The 22119-nt window shown below is 45.3% G+C and overlaps 1 protein-coding gene across 4 annotated transcripts in view; it reads right to left on the bottom strand.

The window, feature by feature from the left end:
* The window catches only part of TTYH3 (tweety family member 3), an 87267-nt gene that overhangs the window by 19598 nt on the left and 45550 nt on the right, over positions 1-22119 (bottom strand). For all 4 annotated transcript variants that reach the window (XM_068146659.1, XM_068146660.1, XM_068146657.1 and 1 more), the window contains exons 3-8: positions 14516-14627; positions 12347-12567; positions 11479-11574; positions 8525-8597; positions 8105-8180; positions 69-124 (exon numbers count right to left, since the gene is read on the bottom strand). In XM_068146659.1, coding sequence (XP_068002760.1) covers positions 69-124; positions 8105-8180; positions 8525-8597; positions 11479-11574; positions 12347-12567; positions 14516-14627 — 634 coding nt within the window. The remainder of the gene's footprint in view (positions 1-68; positions 125-8104; positions 8181-8524; positions 8598-11478; positions 11575-12346; positions 12568-14515; positions 14628-22119) is intronic.

Genomic DNA, 22119 nt, shown 5'->3' with positions numbered 1-22119 from the left:
AAAGCCTTTGAGCTTTCTCTCACAGGATTCTGAGAAGGGGTGGAGGGAGCTCCAACGCTTACACTCACCTGCTGGAAAGGGTTGGGGTATCCAGCACTACAGGTGATGTAATAGCGGAGAGTATCTACAAAAGGCAAGAGAGAAGAGAATCATGCCAGGTGCATTGTTCCAGCTCTGCAGTATTTTACAGCTGCCACAAGGGAGGTGTTAAGTCCTGAAAGCAACACATAAAATGAAAATGCAATATAAATGGAATCTCTTCCTCCTCTCCACGTAGGATTGCAGTGTGAGGATGGCACTAGAGAAAGGGATGTAAGCTGCAAGCTGCCTTTGGGGAGAAAAGAAAGATTTAGTGGGCTGGTTGGTTGTTGGATTGTTTGTTGTTGTCTTTTAAACAGTGAAAGGCGATGGGACTGCCCCATTTAAACAGATGAAACATACCAGAAGCTTTATTCAGACGTCAGGATTACCCACTGTACCAACACAAGGCCTCAGTCTGGGATGAACCTAACTAAACGTTTAGTTTCTGTGACTTCCAACTGACAGAAAACCTTTCCATGATCACCAAAAAGCAATCACAGACTGATGCCTAAGGCATAATGCAACTTTCAGCCAGCTCAGTTCCCCAGCTAGGTCACTATGCAGACATAAAGCAGCAGCACAGGAGAGGTAGTAGCAGTGACATAAATGCAGACTGCTATCCGAAACACCTGTGGAAGCACGCTGTTGGGCTAAAGGAGGTGCATAAACACACCTCTGTGCTTCCTAAATGTACAAGTTCAAGGGCAAAAAAGGGCAGAAGACATCTTCACAACCAGAGAGCCTTCTGTTGTCTTCAAGGAGAGTCTGGTTTAAAGGCAGTGTTCTGCAGAAGCACATCAATAAAGCTTTCCTAATTCAAGAAAATCCTCACTTTCAGTACTACAATTTCCTACAAATGGCATCACTCTGAGAGCAATCAAAGGGGATGGAAGACAACAAGTTCTTATCTCTGCCATGAACTAGTAAACAGCAGTTTGCATTTGAAGTATACCACTTGCACACAATTAGATTTTAATTAGAAGGCTTTAATTAGACTTCAACTAAAAGAGTCTACATCATTTGTTTTCGATCCTCCTTTTGACCCGTGCAAAAAAAGGTACTTTTGGTGTTGAGTCAATAGTACAGACTTGATCAGAAAAGCAAGGCTCTTAGCATGTATTAGGACAGCAGCAACTGCTCAAGGGACCTCAGATCACGTACTGGTGACGTCCCAAAAGTTAGTCTTAGTACTGAGTAGCTCTACCAGTAATCACTGTATGGTCAAGATCTACTCATACCCTTTCAGTTATGACTGTCACATTGCTCTGCTAGCAGCAGCACTTATTCCCAGGCTTGAAGACACAGTTTTATTCCTGCTCATTCAGATGCACATGAAACCAGCCTGGTGCCCTCATGAGCCCTCTGTAATACTACACCAACTGCCAGCATGCACAAGTTACAAGGATCAGGCTTTCCCCAGCCATTTTCAATAATTCTATTGAGGCAGGGAGCTCCACATACCTGTAGATTATTTCTCAAAGCTTTACAGCTCCTCTTTGGATGCATGGGAGTGCAACAGCTCAGCAAAACCAAGGGGTGACAGTGACTTGGTAACTAAACCCCCCCCTCCCAAACACACATGCACTCCGCATTTCTCCCTCCCCACTAGCATCCTTCTCTCTGGTTTCTTGTCTTTGTTCTAAAGCTTCCTTTTGTGGCTTTCAACAACACATATTCCAGGCTGCAATGCTGCTCTAATCAATCCCAACTCAGAAATCAGTGGAAGGCACAACCACAAGCCAACAGAGCTGTGGAGGAAGCAGACCTGACTGTATCCTGACACTGTCAGGCTTCCCATAAATATTGAATGCACCTTTGGGCAAGCCAACACACTGGGGACCACATGGTGCAACACAGACTGTCAGTTCCTGCATGCTGGCAATGCAACCTGACAGCTGTTATTTATAATTCATTAGCCTACTTTGGGGGCAGCTTCTGCCAGCTGCTCCTTCCCCCCACCCCACGACTCTTTCTTGGGGCTGACTTATGTCTCCCCAGCCAAACCTTTAAACAGCATGTAGCAAAACCTGAGCAGATAGGAGGGCAGCAAGAACTGCTCTGTGTGCTTCACTTGGGCAGGCAACACGAAGAACTGTCCACAGCTATTGAGCCAAGGTAAGGACTGCTCCTCCCAGGCTTATAAATCACACTCAGCAATTATGGGAAAAACTGATTAAGATGCATCTTCATGGAGCAAGTAGCATAGCAACAGCAACCCACAGCATCACACATGGTGACCTAAAGGAGCTGTGATCTTGTCACCTCTTTATTTTAAACCAACAAACCACCAAAAGTCTCTCTTAGGCTCCCATGGTGGTATCAAGTTTACAGCACCTCTGTGAGTGCATTAAGTTGCATGACATACTGCTAATAACACAGCCTTAGAAATGTTTCTTGAGGGCCTTCTGGATCAATCCTGGTGGACACATTAGAGACCAGAGTTCCTGATGTCATAGTAGTTTGCAGCTTGTAAACCCAGGATAAAGGTTGCTGGTTACAAGTGAAGCAGAAAGCAGTACAGTGAACTAAGTGCTTGCCTCGCTTCACCCTGGAAGGCAGGATCTACGAGGCTTCACTGGCTCTGCAGCTGACAGTTGTGACACTCTGTACATAAAATGTGCTTTCCAAAATAGCAATGCCAGCAGGAGCAGCCTTCCTCTGCACTGAGCCCAGTGTGCCAACAGCTGTGGTGCTTTAAAGCTAAAGCTGCCATCAGCAGTGAAGCTGCCTTAAAGTGATCTTGTGCTGCAAGGCCTGGAAATGAAGAGAAGCATGACCCTCATCTCCATACCACCAGGATGAGGAAGACTAAAGAGCAGGAGGCACCTTTAGCAGTTTGAAACCTGGTGGAGACTATCCTGTACACACCAAATCCCACATTTCTGTCTAGAAAACAGCTGTAATAATCCATCATTTGCACTCAGCTAACAGCTCCAGGCAACTCCTTTCTGCAGTCATCTTTCCAATGCATTTTTCCTCACAAGGAAAATTCCTCAAGGTTGGATCTGATTTTTTTTTAATCCAGCCTTTAGGCAATCTAGTTCACAGGAGAAGGGTTAGGCAGGGTTGCAGTTGCAGCTGTCTGTGTCTGCTGGTGCTAGCAGCAATCTTCCTGACCCACTCTCCTGGTGCACAGGCAGTGTGGGAGCAGAAGGTAAGGAAGGGAACTACCCAAAATGCTTTCTCTTTGCAAAGTCTGTTTTTCCTAGAAAGGAAAGTAGAGCTGCCTACTAAAAACAGCTTCAGCTGCTAGAACTACTTATTGCTTCTGCAACCATGGAGATTTACTACTCACTTCAAAGCCCAGCCAAAATGCAAAACTGACTTTACACACCCACCAAAAGGCAGCAAGAAGGTCTGCAGGGTAAGGAGCACTTGGGGAAAAATAAAAGATCCTAGTTTAAAATAAAAGAGACAAAAAACCCCCAAACCCTGCATTTTAAACCTGCCCATGCCTAGAAGAGCTTTTCCCAGCCCTTCACCTCTACTTGAGCATTCTCTAAGCAGCTTGCGCTTTACATATACATCTGGATGAGTCCATCTCGGTGGGTTCAAGCCTCAGTGAATGTTGAAGTGAAGAGGATTTCTTTGGCCAGATTTTCTTGCTGAGGTAACATGCCCTCCACCAGGAGTTTTGTTTCTCTAGGGCAACAGCCTGACAGCAAAGGCAAGCATCAGCACAACATTTACTTCTCTCATCTACACCACACTTCTACCGGTGAACCCGTTTATCATGAGCCTTCAGCAGTAGCCATCCCCACATGCCCTCTACCCAAAGCTCATCAGCCCAACAAAACCATGCAGCAAAACACACCTGAGTGAAGCTTTGAGCAAAACTTTTTCTGCAGTGCTTATTCAGCCCAAGTAATAACTGTGCAACCACCACAGGCCCCACGTGAGCTTTTGTCCTGACCTTACTTCCAGAGCAGCAAGGGAGGTAGTTGGTGGTGGTGTCAGTCCTCTGATTCATTCAGCTCTGGGCTTCTAAGATGAGAGTGAATCAGCAAGAGGCCAATTAGAAGATTGTGTGTGACATGGATGTTTGCTGCTTAGATCTGAGCAGCTAAGTCTCAGCATCCAGCCTGACCAACTTGGTAAAAGGTTCCATTATCCATCTCCTGAGGTTTACAGTTCCTTCCTCTGGAGTGAGTGGCAGATTTCTAGCAAGAGAATCTGGAGAAGCTCTTCCTGGTGTTTAGACAGATCATGCCTTTTTATTTAATTGCATGCAATAAGTCATCTGATAATAACATAATTCCAGTGAAAAAGAATGAGACTGGAAGATGGCCTCCTGCTTCGAAAATAAACAACTTGGTTGCACCACGTCTTTTGACTAGCAGCAGGAGCCGATTATACAGCCACTGTTCAACTCCACTGGCTTCATCTCAATTAATGAATACTGGATGAGTGAGGCACATATATCAGCCTCTTCTGCAAAATGATTGAAGTCTCTCCTTCTCCAGGGAATCTGCATTAAGGCTCTTTGCCCTCCTTCTCTCCCCCTCCACCATCCCTTTTTTAACGCAGCACATTTTGTCTACAAAACAAGGACATCTCCTCTCCAGCTAAAAACATGACAACAATAATAATACACTTAATCAGATTATTCTCAGCTCCATTAATTCCATTTAGATTTGCAAACAGCAATTAATACACAAACAGGAATATTAACACACTGGTTGCCCAGTACCCACCACAGTTCTTTTGCTGTGAAAACTACTCTAACCTCCACCAACACAAAAGCACTGCAGCTATGCAAATCTGGATGACTCAGTTCTAGTCTGAATGCCAGAGCACAGGGCTGGGAGTATTATAACACACTGCACCTAAAAACAACAACAAAGTAGTGACTAATGGGGGAAAAAAATGATCCAGCACTACAAAGCTTCTTAAGATTACTCATTGGCTCTTATAGCCTTAAAGATAGATGGCAGCGTGCCAAAAGCAGCTGCCTGGGTTAAGACTGAAAACACCAATGGCCTCTCAGCCCAACTTCAGCTGAAGTGATTCCTGCATATAGGATAACTCCCAATGGATTCTTCTTCCATGGACTACCTGAGCCCTTCCATATACTCACACTCACTCAGTTACCTTTTCCTCTGAACTGAAAATGTTATGGTTGGATGGGGCTTTGGGTAATCTGATCTGGTGGAAGGTCCCTGTCCATGGCAGGGGTTTTGGAACTAGATAATCTTCAAGATCAACTATTCTGTGATTCTATGGTCAGGTAGATTCTGGGGCAATCTTAGAGTGTTTCTGCCTCATCTTTCTATAATGCTGTTAGTGGTGGAAAGCATCATCCAACGAGCAGAGGCAGCAAACCAGAGTGTGACAAGTCCATGCACTAGAACTAGTGGCTTTCAAATAGGGCATCTTCCTCTGAAAGGAAAGCATCAGTGCTGGCTTCTAGCTGCTTGTCCCATATCCTCAGGCTCATCACTCTGGTATACATGGCCCAACTGATCACAAAGTAGCTGCTACCATTGGGTTGGTCTCTTCTCCCAGGCAACCAGCACCAGAACAAGAGGATACAGTCTCAAGCTATGCCAGGGGAGGTTTAGGCTGGATGTTAGGAAGAAATTCTTCACAGAAAGAGAGATTTGCCATTGGAATGTGCTGCCCAGGGAGGTGGTGGAGTCACCATCACTGGAAGTGTTTAGGAAGAGACTGGATGAGGCACTTGGTGCCATGGTTTAGTTGATTAGATGGTGTTGGATGATAGGTTGGACTTGATGATCTCAAAGGTCTTTTCCAACCTGGTTAATTCTATTCTATATTCTATATTCTATATTCTATATTCTATATTCTATATTCTATATTCTATATTCTATATTCTATATTCTATATTCTATATTCTATATTCTGGGATACCAGTGCTTTTTGTTCAGATTTTAAAAAGATGTTTCTATTGGGATTAAAGTTCCACTGAGCAGAGTCACAGTTCAGTTCTCATGTCTTGATTTTCCTTCCTGCTCAGGTGTGCAGGATGGTCCTGACATTTGGAACCGAGAGCTATTTCTATAGCTTCTTGATCATAAACTATGACACAGCAGTGAAAATCCATGTGGGAAGGCAGAACATTCAGTCACCTCCCAACCAGCTGCCTGGTGTGGTGGCAGGCTCAGAAGTTAGACTGATTTCCTACTAAAAAAAAAGAGCAGGAGCTCATGAACACCCAACGGCTGCCTAACAGCAGGGAACTGACACACCAGCAGCCCACGGAAGGGGCCACCCTTCCAAGTCAAGCCTGTGACAACACCTGCTCTTCCTCCTCTTCAGCATTTCACTTAAACCCATTCACTGTTATTTATGGAGTCTTAACAACTGTTATAGCTGGTGGTGCTGCCAGAACAGAGCCTGATTTCACCCAGGGGAGCTGACTGTCCCTGACGGGGGAAGCAGGAGGAGGGACAGAATGTCACCCACTGATAACCTCTAGATGAGTGATACTGATAAATGAAAGAACTGCAGGGTCCAGGCAGACAAGGACAACTGAAACAGAGAAGTAGCACAAAAGGGCATTGTTTCAGTGTCCCAGGGACAATCTAATTGTTACCAAACATGCTCCAGAGCTGATTTGTTACCAGATTACAGCACACAACTGGCATTAGCATCAGGTATTTCCCCTTGGCCTCATTGACCCATTTGCCTCCTTGAACAAGGAGACTGGTGTGGTGCCTAAAGACATCAGCTTCACCTTCAGCCAAGAGAGGATTGTCATCTTGTGCAGAGTTAAGCTCTTCCCTTATTGCATTTCTTTGCACAAAGAGAGCTGCCTGGCTCTATCCTCTCCTTCCCAGAAAACCAATGAATAAGGCATTCAAAAAATAAGCTCTAAGGTGGTAATATCAACCTGTACATTCTTTTATACTAGATTCTGCCTCCAGACATAAACATTTCTTATTGCTTCCAATCCCTGCTTCCTCAGCCACAGCTACACACCTAGCTCCCTGTCAGTGAGTTGCACAGTAAGAGGCAGCATTTGGGCTAAGCACATGGCCATGCTTTAGATTTTCTGTACATGAGGCAAGGATTCTCCAATTCCAGCAAATAAGAACCAAGAGAAACAAGTGGCTCCTTGTGCAAATCAGTGCCATTGTTTAGTTGTTTAATCATACACAAAACTACACAGAGGAACTGTCAGGGGGATAGGAGGTAGGAGAGAAAAAGGTTAACTTTGTTACCTAGGCAGTAAACTCAGCCCTGAAAAATACTTTTCCTTCTAAACACTCAGGGTATTCTCTGCTGACAGATGCCCAACCATATTTTTGTTAAGACACACTTCTGAAAGGCACTCTTCACCTCAGGAGGTCCAGATTGGAGGCACCCCTCCTCTAACCAACCACTTGAGTCTAAATTTAAAGAGCAACAAACTCAAAATCCATCAGTGCTTCAGCTGGAGGTCACTGTGATGCAGGCACAATGCTTTAAACACAACAGGATAAACAGAGCAATCAAAATACTGCATTTATGATGGAAAGGGAAATTCATGCTTCTCTTTGTGGCTCTTTCCATTCAATCACCCTTTAAATTCACATTAGAGACTCTTTAGAGTGACCATTAAGAGAGAAAGAAATGCTTTTTGTTGATAACAGATATAAAAATAAGTATTCTGGATTCAGGAATACAGTATCCAAGTGCAAGTTTAAGACATGGAAACTCAAAGTACACACTGCTTTTGCCACAGTTCTGTCAGAGAGGAGAACATGATTGAAGAGTGCTACATTCAGAGCAAAATAATCCAAGGACTTGTGCTGTTCCATCATACCAGAGGGTTGTTCCACCCAAGAGTCAGGACAGAAGTTCTGAAGCTCTTCTGACAAAAGAGAAGTACATGTCCACTTCTGGTGGCAGTGCAAATGCTTCTTTGGGAGGAATATTGGTTTTCAGAGCTCACATATACACTTTACCCACCATAGGCAAACCCCTCTGTTCCAAACAGAGCCTGAAATTTTCAGCCACTCGCACACTACTGACAGCTGGAGCCACAGCACCCTGTGCCCAAGCCAGTCCCAGCACTTACCAGCACTAAGCACTGCATTCTCTTCAACCACTTTGGAGACATATGCATCAGGGTTAACACAGAAGTCACTGGAGCCCTAGATAGATGCAAGACAAAAGGGGAAAGGAGCATCAAAGAATACCAGTACCAAAAAGCAGTTTGAGCCAGGTTATCATCAGGGAATCTTTACTACAAGGGTGTTTCATATGCTGAAGTCTCTCATTGCCATCCCCAGTGGCACTGCTTCACACAACTACAGCAGTACCAGCTGGCACACCACAGCACAGAGGAAGGAGGAGCTCTGTTCTTTTCATAGATGCAAATTGCTAGGACAGCTACTTAGAACAAGATGCACTCTAAGACAGAGACAGTGCAAAATTAATCTTGTGTCTGATAAACCTGCAGCAAAAGGTGAATGGGACTTGGATCAGAGCCACTTACCACAGCGACAGCCAACTCCAGACCCAGGGATCCCCAGCTGACAATCAGGGCAAACACCCCAAGCAAGCACACCCTGTGGGAGACATGCAGATGGCAGATGTAGAAGCTCTGGCTTCAAGCAGATCCTTTCACAAGATGTGTTATTTGGAGTCCAAAACAATTATGAAGCCCAGTACAGTATAAACCATCTTCCAATAAAGCATCCCATTTTGTGTGTTATGGACAGCAGCAACCACAGAAGTTTGTGTCCAGCTGTTGGTTGCAGCCCCCTGGTCCTGGGGCTGCAGGAGAAGGAAGAGCAGGGTGGGAACTAAGCCTTAACCCACTTCCAGCAGGAAAGCCAAAGGCACAAAGGCACAAGGGTGGCTGGAGGGAAGGCAGACTGGCAAATAGATGACTACAGCCCCACCACTTTCACTGTTTGCATTCTAGGCTTTACCTTCTGGGTCTAAAGATACTCAAAGAAAAATATGCCATAAAAATAACCCACAGAAACATACTGATCCAAAACTGGATGAATCCCTCCTGTTTCTAGAACAAATGTGCTTGTCAGGTGTAAGCATGGCAAGGCTACAGACAGTGGGAGGGAACACTCCCTGGTTCCAAGCTCTGTGCACCTGTGTAGCACCTAAGCATCCCACACAGTCCCAGGAGAGAGACACCTGCAGGTAAACAGCTCAGAGCAACAGGGTAGGTGTCTACCACTGCCATGCCAGTCCATCCAAGATTTAAAAGCTTTGTTCTGACAGCTGGACCTCGTTATGACAGAAATAGAGGGAAGTGTCTGCTACCAAGCAGACACAAGGCAGAGAGCTGGCAGAGCAGTGGCCGCAGTGACATTCAGCTAGCACACAGGAGGAGAAAAGGCTTTTGCACTTCCCCAACCAGCACATTAGCTCTTCACCTCTGCTGTCAGTATGAGTGCTAGAGGTATTTAGGTAAAAGTGCTCCTCAGCTCCCTCAGGTATGGAGATACAAACTAATAAGCAGTTTCATTTTATGCATCCCTCTCTTCAAAGAAAAGGGATGCTGGCTTGCTCTCAGGGATGCTTTTTCCTGCAGGCTTTCAAACACAAGTAGGTTCCCTCCCACCCACACCCTGAAGAAAACAAAACAAAAATGTTTTCATAACCAAGATGTTCTTTATTCAAACCTAGTGCAAGCATCTCTGTGAGGAAGGAACATACCTCTTTTCTGCTACATTTGTCTGATTGAATACTAGAGCTTTGAAAAGAAGAAATCTATGGCTCTCCATTAAATAGAAATAAATAAACCTATCCCTCAGTTCATCAACTTCTTCTGAGTAAGCCCTGTTCTGTGAATGGATCTGTGGCTCATCTTACAGGAGTAATGGGAGCTTTGCCAGACTGACCTGTGAGCAGCGCTCTGGAGTAAGAGGCTAAAAACTTCACTATGCTTTGTTTTCCATGTGGCTGCAAAAATCATCAGGCATGGACCAGCAAAGTTCTGTGGTTTTATGACATAAGGAGAGCAGGGCTTGGGGCCTCCAGCTGAGCATGGTAATCAATAAGATACATTTGTTGCTTCACTTCAAATGAAGATGACTGGGTCAGTAGCTGATTGCTTGGCTGCAAGATCTAGATCTGGCATTTCACCATCTTGCTTGGCTGTGATACACTTGCTTTTTATGCCACATGCTCCCTTTGGGGAAAGCCTTAATATGAACTTCTGGCTAAGAGGGAATGAGATTCTAATTTAAACCCTGGGTTTACCATCTGTGCATACACTTGGACTTTTGTCTGTATAACCTGCCAGGTATGAAGTCATCTGGCAAATAATAGACCTGAATATGGATTCCAATTATTAATGGCATCACCATGGATCAGGATAAACTCTTGGCCATGGCAGTTGTCAAACTGTCACTATGTTTATGATGCCAGTAGCTTTGCCAAGCTGCCTGTAGCAAAACCAAGCTACAGGACAGGGAGAGGGGTATTTTTTTTTTCTACTTGTAACAGGGCATGGCAGCATTTGCAGTGCTTTTGAGAAACAGGCATTAATATTGCAACACCATGGCAACAGGACTCATCCTCATAGCTATACAAAGCATTGCTTGTTCTCAGCTTAACAGAGAAGAGGAGGCTCAGGGGAGACCTCATTGCCCTCTACAACTACCTGAAAGGTGGTTGTAGCCAGGAAGGGGTTGGTCTCTGCTCCCAGGCAACCAGCACCAGAACAAGGGGACACAGTCTCAAGCTGCACCAGGGGAGGTTTAGACTCGAGGTGAGGAGGAAGTTCTTCACCGAGCGAGTCGTTCGTCATTGGAATGTGCTGCCCAGGGAGGTGGTTGAGTCACCGTCCCTGGAGGTGTCCAAGGGGAGATTGGACGTGGCACTTGGTGCCATGGTCTAGTCATGGGGTCTGTGTTGACAGGTTGGACTCGATGATCCTCGAGGTCCTTTCCAACCTAAGTTCTACTGTGATACTGTGATACTGTGATTTCTTCAGGTGTGACAACCAAAAGGTAAACAAAAGCAGATCATGACAAAAGGTCTGCTGCCAGGTGGTGTAGGCACATGCAGTGCTCATCACCCATTAACATGTGGCAGAGAATTAAGCAGAGATTTTTAAAGCCTGTAAATTGAAGGGAGGATGTTCACATTGCCATCTCCCAATAAATGGAGGCTCAAAATGCCACCCAGTGGAAGGCAGACTGCTCGGGAGTTCCTCATCTTTAATGAGAAAGCAATGGACACCACTATTCATTGCATTTTGTAGCTCAAGAAAATTCCTGTGACTAGTGCTTGTAAGTAGCCCAAATTCTACCCACAGGGGCACACTCTACAAAATCTCTCCACTTTGTGAGACAAACTCAAGCTGTTTAATTCTCAGAAGTCCTTGACATCAACTGATAAGACTCTAGAAGCTTAAATTAGCATGCACCTGCATTCAGGTGGCCTTCCTGTATTCATTGTGCCTGAGTCAGGACTTACCCCATAAGAATGCCTCTGGAGTTTCTAATGAGCCCAAAGAGCACCAGCAAACATATCAGGACATTGAACAGGAGCAGGCCCAGGTATCCCAGCCACCTGCAGCAAACAAAGAACATAGCTGGGTGTAGAAAAGACACAGATCAAGAAGCTGGTGTGACTCATGGGGAAATTGTAGCCCTTTTCTTCAAGTAAAAGCTTAATTTCCAGAGAAATCCAAATATTTGCAGAGTTCAGAGTGGAGGCAGTTGAAAGCATAACACCCAACATACACAGCTGCTGAGAAAGGAGAAAGTAGACTGCTAGTCTTGTTCTAGTGTAAAGTTACATGCAACTGGACATCACCAGGTGAAGAAGCAACGCTGCAGCATCCTGAACTTCCTAGACATTTGTTAGAAAATGCTTCAGTTTATTCCACATGTCAGGACAGATGTTTGCTTTTATGGAACACAGCTGATGCAATCTTCTGTTAAAAGCTGAACAAAAAGACATGTTAGGGTGTGGTGTTAACAGAACTAGTGCAGCTTTTTCCTTTAATTAATGAGTCACACAATTACAGTGCACTTATTAGGACACAACAATAGCCATTTCTGTGGCTGGTTTTCCCCCAGTGTTAGAACACAGGCTGCAGCCTGAGAAAAAGTTGATATTCAGCTGGTAATAAACTCAGTTAAGAAAAATGTTGTCATCAAGCATTTTGATTTAAGCTGAATGCAATTTTGCTGTAGGAAACAAATCAGCTGGATGGGCCAAGAGCACCTGCAGCAATATATGGAGCCTTTGGCTCAGCCATTCAGAATACACACACATCATTGCTGCAGAATGGGCCCAAGCAGCTGCTACAAGCACCGCACTACAGCGTGCTACACACCTGTACCAGTCATAGAGGTCAATCTGAATTGCCAGTTCCTCCAGAGACAGCTCTTCATTCTTCCAAAAGGGGATCTCAGTTGTTTGCCTGACCAGATCATCCAAAAGACCTTGTAATTTCTGGATAACACGCAGGTAGTCTGTCTGCTTCGTGAACATCTCCTCCAGGACAAGCAAGTTGGGTTCCACTGTCTGGTTCAGAGCCACTGAAGTATCTAGTACCTATAGTATGAGAGAGAAAAAGGGGAAAACCAAAAAGAGAAAAGGAATTGAAGAATAGAAGGTCAAGGAATCACAAAATCACAGAATGTTGGGGGCTGGAAGGGACCTCAAGAGATCATCCAGTACAAGCCCCTGCCAGAACATGATCAGAGGGCTGGAGCACCTCTCCTATGAGGACAGACTGAAGGAGTTGGGGCTGTTCAGTCTGCAGAAGAGAAGGCTCCGAGGTGACCTAATTGTGGCCTTCCAGTACCTGAAGGGGGCCTACAGGAAGGCTGGGGAAGGACTTCTCAGGATCTCAGGTAGTGATAGGACTAGGGGGAATGGAATGAAGCTGAAGGTGGGGAGATTCAGGCTGGATGTGAGGAGGAGGTTCTTCACCATGAGAGTGGTGAGACCCTGGAAATGTGTTGTCCAGGGAGGTGGTCGAGGCCCCGTCCCTGGGGGTGTTTAAGAGCAGGCTGGATGAGGCTCTGGGCAGCCTGATCTAGTGTGGGGTGTCCCTGCCCTTGGCAGGGGGGTTGGAACTAGATGATCCTTGTGGTCCCTTCCAACCCTGAATGAAACTATGAAACTATGAAACCTATACCAGGTCACACAGGAATGCATCCAGGTGGATCTTGAAGTAAAAGAGAATTCATTCTTACTAGCAAATCATGGATAGCTTCTAGATTACCAGCCCTCTGTCTTAAGGGGCTCAGACTGCTTACCCTTCAAAAGCAACCTATAAGCATCTATAAAGTAGACTGCTAGCAAGCTGTCCAGTGATGGCATCTCAGCTGGGCTTTTGACACCCACCCACCCACCCACATTTTTATCCCCCCCACCCACATTTTGTATCCCCCCAGAGTTGCACTAAGATATCATGAAGTCAGAGGTAGCACAGGAAGAAGTGATTGTACTAAAATGACACATTTTAGTGAAAGACTTGTCTGCTTTGGCCTGCCTCCTCTTCTGGGTGTGGAAGAGAGCTGATCAGAAGCCGTTTTTAACTCTAGCAAAGAGAAGGCTTCATTTAACAAGCTGTGCTTGGTATTTTTAGAAAAGCTGAAGAAAGCACCACTCTGCTAATGGAAATTTTAGCACATCACTAAGCCCAGAGACTAACAAAAACCAGAAAGAGATACAGGCTGTGGTAGTTTTAGGCTGTGCTCTAGAAAATTTTCCATGGATCTTGAGCAAAAAGTGGTAGAACGTAAAGAAATTACCACTGGATGTAAAAAGGCAAATAATGATAAGGTCTAAAGAATCCCCTTGGTCTGAAAACCAACATAAACCTAGTTTGGTAAACTAATTCTTTCTCTTTTTGACTTCCTTTGCTCTGGCAGATACTAACAGGTGCTTAGGAGGAAGTTCTTCACAGAAAGAGTAATTGGCCATTGGAATGTGCTGCTCAGGGAGGAGGTGGAGTCACCATCCCTGGAGGTGTTCAAAAAAGGATTGGATGTGGCACTTGAAGCCACGGTTTAGTTGTCAGGAGGTGTTAGGTATTAGGCAATAGGTTGGGCTTGATGATCTCTGAGGTCTTTTCCAACCTGCTTGATTCTATGATTCTGCTGGCTTGCTGACCTTGGCTGTGTTCTTTGTTGTGGTTAAGTACTAACAAGCTCTGCTCTTCTCTTTCCCTTGTCCCATCTACAGGGGAGAAGGTGAAGGAAGAGTGGGAAGTTGTTGGTAGCCCCCTGGTTTTTTCCAGGGGGGGTCTTGTGCTGTTTATCAATTGTACACAGAGGTAACTATTGTCTATTTTGTACACATTCATTGCATTCCCTATTCCCAGACCGTAGCTGTGCTGGTAAATGCAGCTTCATTTGCTTTCAACCAAGCCAGCCTGGCAGTTTTGTGTTGGGGGGTAATTTCAACCCACCACACAGGCAGAGGGAGACTCAGGAGAAGAGGTGCTGAGCACGTCTGCTCATTCCCACAGTGCCCAGCCAGTGGTGCTTACCCGGTCTTGGACCCCAGCCACGGTGCGGTTGGCATGGCGCAGCGAGTAGGTCAGCCGGTGGATGCCGTCGCTGGTCTCACCATTCCCGTAGAAGCCAACAGCAATTCCAGCACTACAGAGGAAGCAAGCAAGAAAGGGTAGAGTTAAAGCTAAAAGGGAAGCTGTAGAATGCATGGCTAACTCCTACAGCACCCTTGGTACTCATGTCAGCACTTTCCACCGAAAGGGAAGCCACGTGCCTCCCAAAGGGTAGGATCATGGAATGGTCTGGGCCAGAAGAGACCTCCAAAGATCATCTAGTACGACCTCCCCACAGTCAGCAGGGACATCCCCAACTAGATCAGGTTGCCCAGCCACTGAGCTTCACCTGGAATATGTCTAGGGATGGGGCCACAACCACCTCCCTGAGCAACCTGTTCCAGTCTTCCACCACTCTCATACCAAAGAACTGGTTCCTGATATCCAATCTAAATCTACTCTTCTCTAGTCTGAAGCCACTGCCCCTTGTCCTGTCACTGCAGGCCTTTGTAAACAGTCTCTCTCCATCCTTTATGTAGCTGGAATAGTCGTGCTCCTCAACAACCACTGAAAGAAATTCACCTGCTAACATTTGCCTGCTATTTTTCACACAGCCACTGACTCTCTGCACAGCATCCACTTGATGGAGAGCAGAACACCATCCCTTCTCAATATGGATGTTTTGTTTATGGTCCAATAATGAAAATGCATAAGAGAACTGTTAAGAATTCAGATTTAGCCACGGGCAAGCAGAAATCCAGGCAGCCAAGTGGCTCTCCAGTGAGTGCTGCAAGAGGAGACATGTGCCTTGCCTGGACACGAAATACAGATTGGTTTGCTACATTTTTTAAAAGCAGGACACAAAGGGCCTGCATTCATTATTTGTCTGTGGTGGTTCCTCTGGATACCTGTTCCATACCCTCCTCACTGCACTGTGAATTACCTATGAACATCATCTATCTTGCTTTATCTTCCCATTAGAGGTATTTGCGTCACACTGATTTAGAGAACTGGGAAGGGAGATTTAATAACTCACCAGAACAAAAGACTTATTTATTTTTAAAGCAAATGAATTTCAAGCTTGCAGGCACAATTCAACTCCAGCTGCTTAGGAAATTACCACCTATCAGCTGATTTGCCATAACTGTCCACACATATCAGTCTGCCCCAATTCTAAAGTAAACCATATTAGCTTAAGCCTCACTTAAAGGAGGAAGATCCTGTAAAGGAGTTGCAACCAGGAGATTATCTCATGTGAGTCAGCGATACTTCTTCTAAGACAACACTGCAGGAACTCTTCCCAAACCCATTTTTCCTAATAACAGAAGAGGGAAGAGTTGGTGAAGAGGTCACACAACTAAACTCAGGGCTAACAAACATTATTACCAAGATAGACATTTCCTATGCTCATGGCACCTCCAGCTTCAGAGCACCTAGGATCTTTTCTGGCAAGGTTCTCAAGACACTGCACATTTGTGGTAGCAGAAAGGAAGGTAGGTGGTGGTTTTGGTGTAAATCTACAGTTATTCTGGATGAAACAATTCAGTTTCTTCACAGAAACTTTGTGCTTGAGCTAAAGCCCTGCCCTTACAGGGATGGTTTGAAGGAAGAATAAGAAAGAGAAGGAGGAAACAAGCCAAAGAGCTTTCAGAACAAGCATGTGCCTTTGTTTAATATGAAGGGTCAGTAAAGGACATTAGGCATTCTTCACCACCATCACTGGCTGAGAAGAGAGCTAAACAGGCAGGCCAGAGTGGGCTTTGTCTAGATAACCATCCCTTGCACTGGTTTGCTCTGGCACACACATCCATCTGCAGTCCCAACTACTGGTTCCTGCTCTCACTCCCCTCCTGCAGCAGGACAGCATCAACCCCTCCCCTCCTTGCCTGGGCTCAGCCACATCAGAAAGTGAGCAGAACAGTACAGTTCACCTGGCTTAATGTCTGCTTTCTCTTCACACATACAGGAAATGGAAGGAAAGATGGACTAAAAGTAGAGCCACTATGACAATCTGTGTCAGACTCAAGCTTTTTCCAACAATTACATGGCCATAAATTATAGAGCACTTGGCCCATAAAAGCCTCAGCTGGTCTTCCAAGGACAGCAGACAGACTTGATCATGAGCAAAAATAGAGGCAATAGGTATGTAACTCCTAATATTTAGTGCTCAGTCTCTTCATGAACACCATTCTTCAGACATTTTTCTAATGCAAATGATGCTGATAATTAAAGGGAGAAAAGCCCTTTGCCTTCTTCCCTGGTTGCAGCTATTATCAGAGCTTGATAACACATGCCTAGGATGCAGGGAGGTGGAAGGGACAGAGACACACACACACCCCTCCCCCCTTCTCCTGAACTAGAGACTACAGCTCCAGGATAAGGTAACTCAGCATCCCATCACTGCAATCACAAACCTGTGGCTTGAATTGCTCCTTGTCTTATCAGAGCAAGTTCAGAGAGACTCCTCCACTCTCCTGTGCAGCAAAAAACTTCAACATTTATTTACAACTGTAGTCACCAAATAAATTCCAGAACATTCCTGACATGGAGCATGAAGATCTGACCCCTTTAATTGGTGAGCAATTTCTATTCAGCCTGTTACAGCTACTAGAATGCTTGTTCTTTCAGCAAAGGCTTGGTAAGTGCCCAAAACCTGCTGCTTGGCTCTCAGTATTCTCAGCACAGTAGCAGGGTTTTGATGGAAAAGACTCAGAAACAGCACTCTGAATTAGCAGCAGTCACCTTGTCACCCTTAAAGATGCAGCACAGCTAGGTGCATCAGCCAGTTTACTCAAAGGTGCCAGGTATGAAGTGCCAGCAACTACAGGCAAATGACTCGAAGCTTGTTGCCCCAGGCAGAGTTACCCCAGCAGCCATCTGCAGGCTGGAACCACAGCTTGGACTGCCCTTAACCCTCTAGGCACAGCCACTACCCCTGAAAGAAACACTAGAGCAACAGGAGTTGGGATAAAAGCCATGTAATTCAACTGATGAATTCCTCTAGGCATGCTTATCACACATTCACTGGAACCACACATAAAGCACTAACTGTTCCATCACTGCCCAGCAAATGCCAGCTCTGCACTCACACCCTGTGCCAGCAAGGCCACTTGTGCAGCCATTTCTTCTCCTAGGAGCAAGCTGTACAGTTTGGTGGCAATTCCCCTTTCCACCATGCTAGAGAGGGAGGGAAACCATCCCTGAAGTCCAGGCTAGGGGCAGCTGCCTGGGCCCATGCCATGACTGAGAAGGGGATAGAGCTGATGGGGGAAGGCAGTGGAGGAAGGGAGAGAACTGTTGCTGTTTAATTTTCCATCTACATTTGGCTTCGTCTAAATCCAGCAGTTGTTTCAAATCCCTGCCTATACACACTGGTTTAAGTTGCTATTGTTTAAAGCAGATTTAAGGATTTGCACTAGTTTTTAACTACATTATTTGATTACAGGCAGACAGAGGGGCTCTCTTTCAGCAATTCTTTTAAGGTAAAAATAGATGAACTCCTCTTAACCCAGCAGTGTAAGTCCTTGAGGTCAGGACAAATCACACAGCTTCTTGTGCAAACCCTGTGAGGCTCTCTAAGCCTAAAGATACAGCAGATCCATTTCCTGGTACAGAATGGTAAGACTCATCCTCCACTGGGGAAACCTGCATTTCTGCCACGCAGCGCGGACACAAGAACAGCATTCCTGAATGGCACAGCTTGTTTCCACCCCAGCACCCTCTGGAAGATACTCCAACGCATTGTTGGCACTTCTATGGCAAAGTCATCTCCCCTTCTGCTATTCTTGCTCCTGTCACATAAACACCCTCCCTAGCACACACACCCCCCCCTGAATCCACACTGTCCCATCCTCAATTCCTCCTTCCAAACCCACCCATGTCAGTCTCCGGTTGCTCTCGCTGCCCCCACTTCTCCCCTGCCTTCCCTTCTTACTCATATTTCCTTAACAAAAACCTCTCAAGCTCATACAAGGAATTTGAAAACTTGCCCCTGCCATCCAATACTGCACTTAAAAAGCCACTTAGCTACTAAGCCATTAGGTTAAGTTTTGGGAAACCCTCTTATGTTAAAACAAGAAAATAACTGCCCTGAACTTGACACCATCACCACCAGTGCACACCCACAGAAACACACCCGAGGCACAGCATGCTCTGCCAGCTCTTTGAAAAGTTCTATGAGATGAGACAGAAGAGCAGGATGTCATGCCCCTTTTGAATGTCTTGAGTCTTCCTCAGGTCTGAAGAATAGCCTTCCCCTGTTTATTTCTATGTAAGAGTCACACAGGCTTGATAAAGAACATCCCTTGATAAAGAGCTAGAAGAGAAAAAGCAAGCCCAACTCTGCATCAGCTTGCAAGGTGACCTGCAAAAACAGCAAAAAACCTCGCAACAAACAAGCAAAAAGGATTATAGGAGGTATATATGAAGATATACACAAAGAGCAGAGTTCACCTGATAGAGAGAACACATAAATATCTTCTGATGGAGAGATCTTCCCATTGTAATACACACACACGCACAGAGCAAACCCCTCTGGGTATCCAGTCAGCAGTCTGAAAAGATGAACACTAGCCATTCATATCACATCCTTAGAAATGAATAATCTAACTACACCAAGTCATCTGTAATTACAGTAACTTCATAAGGAGAGCCCTTTTTAGACTTCATGTTCTCAGGAGGAATGTTAATTTGTCTGTCTAATTACCACCTTGCACTTTCGCACCGAGGGAAAGTGCTATTACTGGCACTTAAGAAAGCAAGTTTTCACCATCTATTTGTACCCACTTATTTCAGCTATCCTCTCCACAAAGCTTCCTACCCACCTTGGGAGCTGAGCTCCCTTCTGGGAGAGTTAAAGTCACCCAACTGGTGGATGAGATGATTTACAAGACAGCTCGCTATACACAGAAGCCAATCAAAATTGGTAAGGACTTGAAACCAACTATTCAAGGAACAATCTAGGCAAATAAGTCCTGCATCTTTGTGACTAGGGCAACTGGGAAGGCTCATTAAAGAGACAGTTTGTTGGAGAGCTCCAGTTAACCAGTTAAGCCTTCCTGCTGGCTCAGCATTCTTCCTTCTGCTCAGCAGGAAATACTGAGTCATTAGGAAACAGTGACCCACAGCAGTCAGCAGGATTCACAGTACAGCCTTCTGGGATTAACTGCAACCTACACATGCATGTAGTAGGCATAGCTGGACTTAACCAGAGTTAACCAGTTCTCAGCTAGGAAGACACCAGTCCACAGTACTTGGTTGGGCAAGATCAGCTGCTGTTGCATCAGCATCCAGCAGCTTCTGTCTCCTTGAGTATGGTGCTCCCAGCTGCCTACTGGTCAGCCTACTGTCAGCCACTGGGAACAGCATTACTCCCCAGCACTTGGGAACTTAACAGCACTTTTATTACATGGCAGGCACAGCTAAGATAAGATATATCCAGTGGCCTAATCTCTGACTGTGGGTATCTAACTGGGATTCCTGCTGGCACGGATTAGAAGCAGCCATATCTGCATTCCCAACCAGATGCTGAGAACGGAGCACCAAGAGGCACCACTCTGAACGCACTGTTTGGTCCAGCTGCTATCAGAGGGATGGAAAACCAACCTCAGCTTTACAGGAGAGCACCAGCAGTTGAACAGCATCTTCACTCATCAGGGGTGGTACCAACCTGCTATTGCTCAAGCACACTGATTTTGGAGTGGAAACTGAAAGCTCAATTGAAAAAGTCAAGCTAAATATTCATCCAGTGTTACTGTAGATTCAGGGAGAATTCTAGTTTTAAGGACACTCCTGCATTTAATATTCACAAAAACAAATGGTACACCAAGGATAAGAAACAATGGTTCCAATTCTGAGGAGGCCTAAGTAGTTTTCCAGCTTGCTAGTTTTGACTGGGAGCCACATGCATTTTAGCAGAATTTATGTGCAAACCTTCCAACTTAACTTGTCTCACATGCTCTGGGAGACGTGCAGGATCTCCCTCCTTCTCACCCTTTCTACAACTGAAAACAAACAACTACCATGCTCTGCAGCAGCTGTTTTGGACACATATGCTGCATAACAGCAGCTAACAAAAGCCTGTAGCAGCAGCACAACTATAAATAGCATCAGCTGGAGCTTCTGTAAGAAGGGGTTAGGACCACGACACTTTCAATGGACTGGAATGGACGCAGCTAAAGCTCCTGAGATCACTGAAAGAGTAAGGTGAATGAGGCTGAGATTTCTTCTTTCCAGGTTGTTCTCTGGTTTGCCTTTCCATTCCAGGCATCTGTTTGCAATCAAAGCACAGAAGAGCTCCCTGTGAAGGTGGCAATATGCTAGTGCACCAGATCTCCCCCTTGACATTGAGCCCCTGCCTCTACAGGGAAATCCATCTCCTGCTGCTAAACTCACCACAATGCCTGCTCTGTAGTGCTTGCTCCACTGCTTTAGGGGTTTTCTATTCTCTTAAGCCTTCAGAAGAGCAAATACACCAACAGCACTGTCAAGCCCTTGAATTTAAGGCTGGCCTTCAAGGAACGTGTTCAGCCTCCAAAAGGATCACACACCAGATCCACCACCTATCAACAGGTTAATAACAGAAGTGAGCCACGAGACAGTGCAAATTAGAATCTTCTTGATGCCTTTCTTTCAGAACAGGGAACTGCTCCCAGCCCTGCCAGCCCTGCAGAGAGACAAATAAGACCAACTGGAGCCTTGGGGAAGAGTAGAGGATGGTTGGAACTGGTAAGAAACACAGTGCTCAATCTCAGGACATGTGTCCATAGAGCTAAGAGTATTCACTCTGCCCAAGCCAAAACAAACCAAGTCTGTGGCTCCTTTCAGAAATCTGCAAACATGTCCCTGCTTTCAGATGCACCATTAACTTTCTAGGAAATGGAATCCTTATTTGTGGTGATTAAAACACCCAATCCAAAGCAAAAAAATCAACCACCCAGAAAACAAACAAAACACAAACCCTTTCCTTTAAACTTCTGCATATTTTCTCTACTAATTACTTATTCTTCCTCATTATTCAGGAGCCCTTTTCACCTCACCTCCAGAAGATTCTATTGCTCTGTCATAACATGAGATGCTGCTGACACTAGCACCATTACCAGGTAGCCTTGGAGATGGCATAGTAGCACAGATAAGGAAATGCAGCAATGCATTACACAGGCTGCCAAATCTGAACCTCTACTCCAGTTAAATACCAACACTCCCAAACCCAAAAGAGCCACCTCTGTCTCTCTCTTCTTAATCTGCTCTTCCACATAGCCCATCTCTTCAGGCACCAAATTCTAAGAAATCTCCACCTAGACCTGATAAATATTTCAGCTGTATCTACCCTGTTGAAGTGATAAGCACAGTGTCCTTGATTTACCAGTGGCAGAGTATGAAAGAGCAGGCCATTAGCTATTCCTTTTCACGTTGCTCAAACCATTAGGCAGCTCAGCAAGTGGTAGAAAGGAAGAAAACACATTACAGGTATTTGAAATATACATATAGCAAACAGAAAGAGGGACTGCTGGCAGCACTAAGTACAGACTGTGGCAATTTTAGGCTGATGCCTAAAATTTTCTACAGATTGAGGAGAAAAGTGATAG

The sequence above is a fragment of the Melanerpes formicivorus genome, unplaced genomic scaffold (assembly GCF_026170545.1).
Source record: "Melanerpes formicivorus ecotype bairdi unplaced genomic scaffold, bMelFor1.0.p_v2 SCAF_14, whole genome shotgun sequence".
Lineage (NCBI taxonomy): Eukaryota > Metazoa > Chordata > Aves > Piciformes > Picidae > Melanerpes > Melanerpes formicivorus.
The sequence above is the reverse complement of the archived record's forward strand: the minus strand, read 5'-3'. Positions and strand labels throughout refer to the sequence as shown.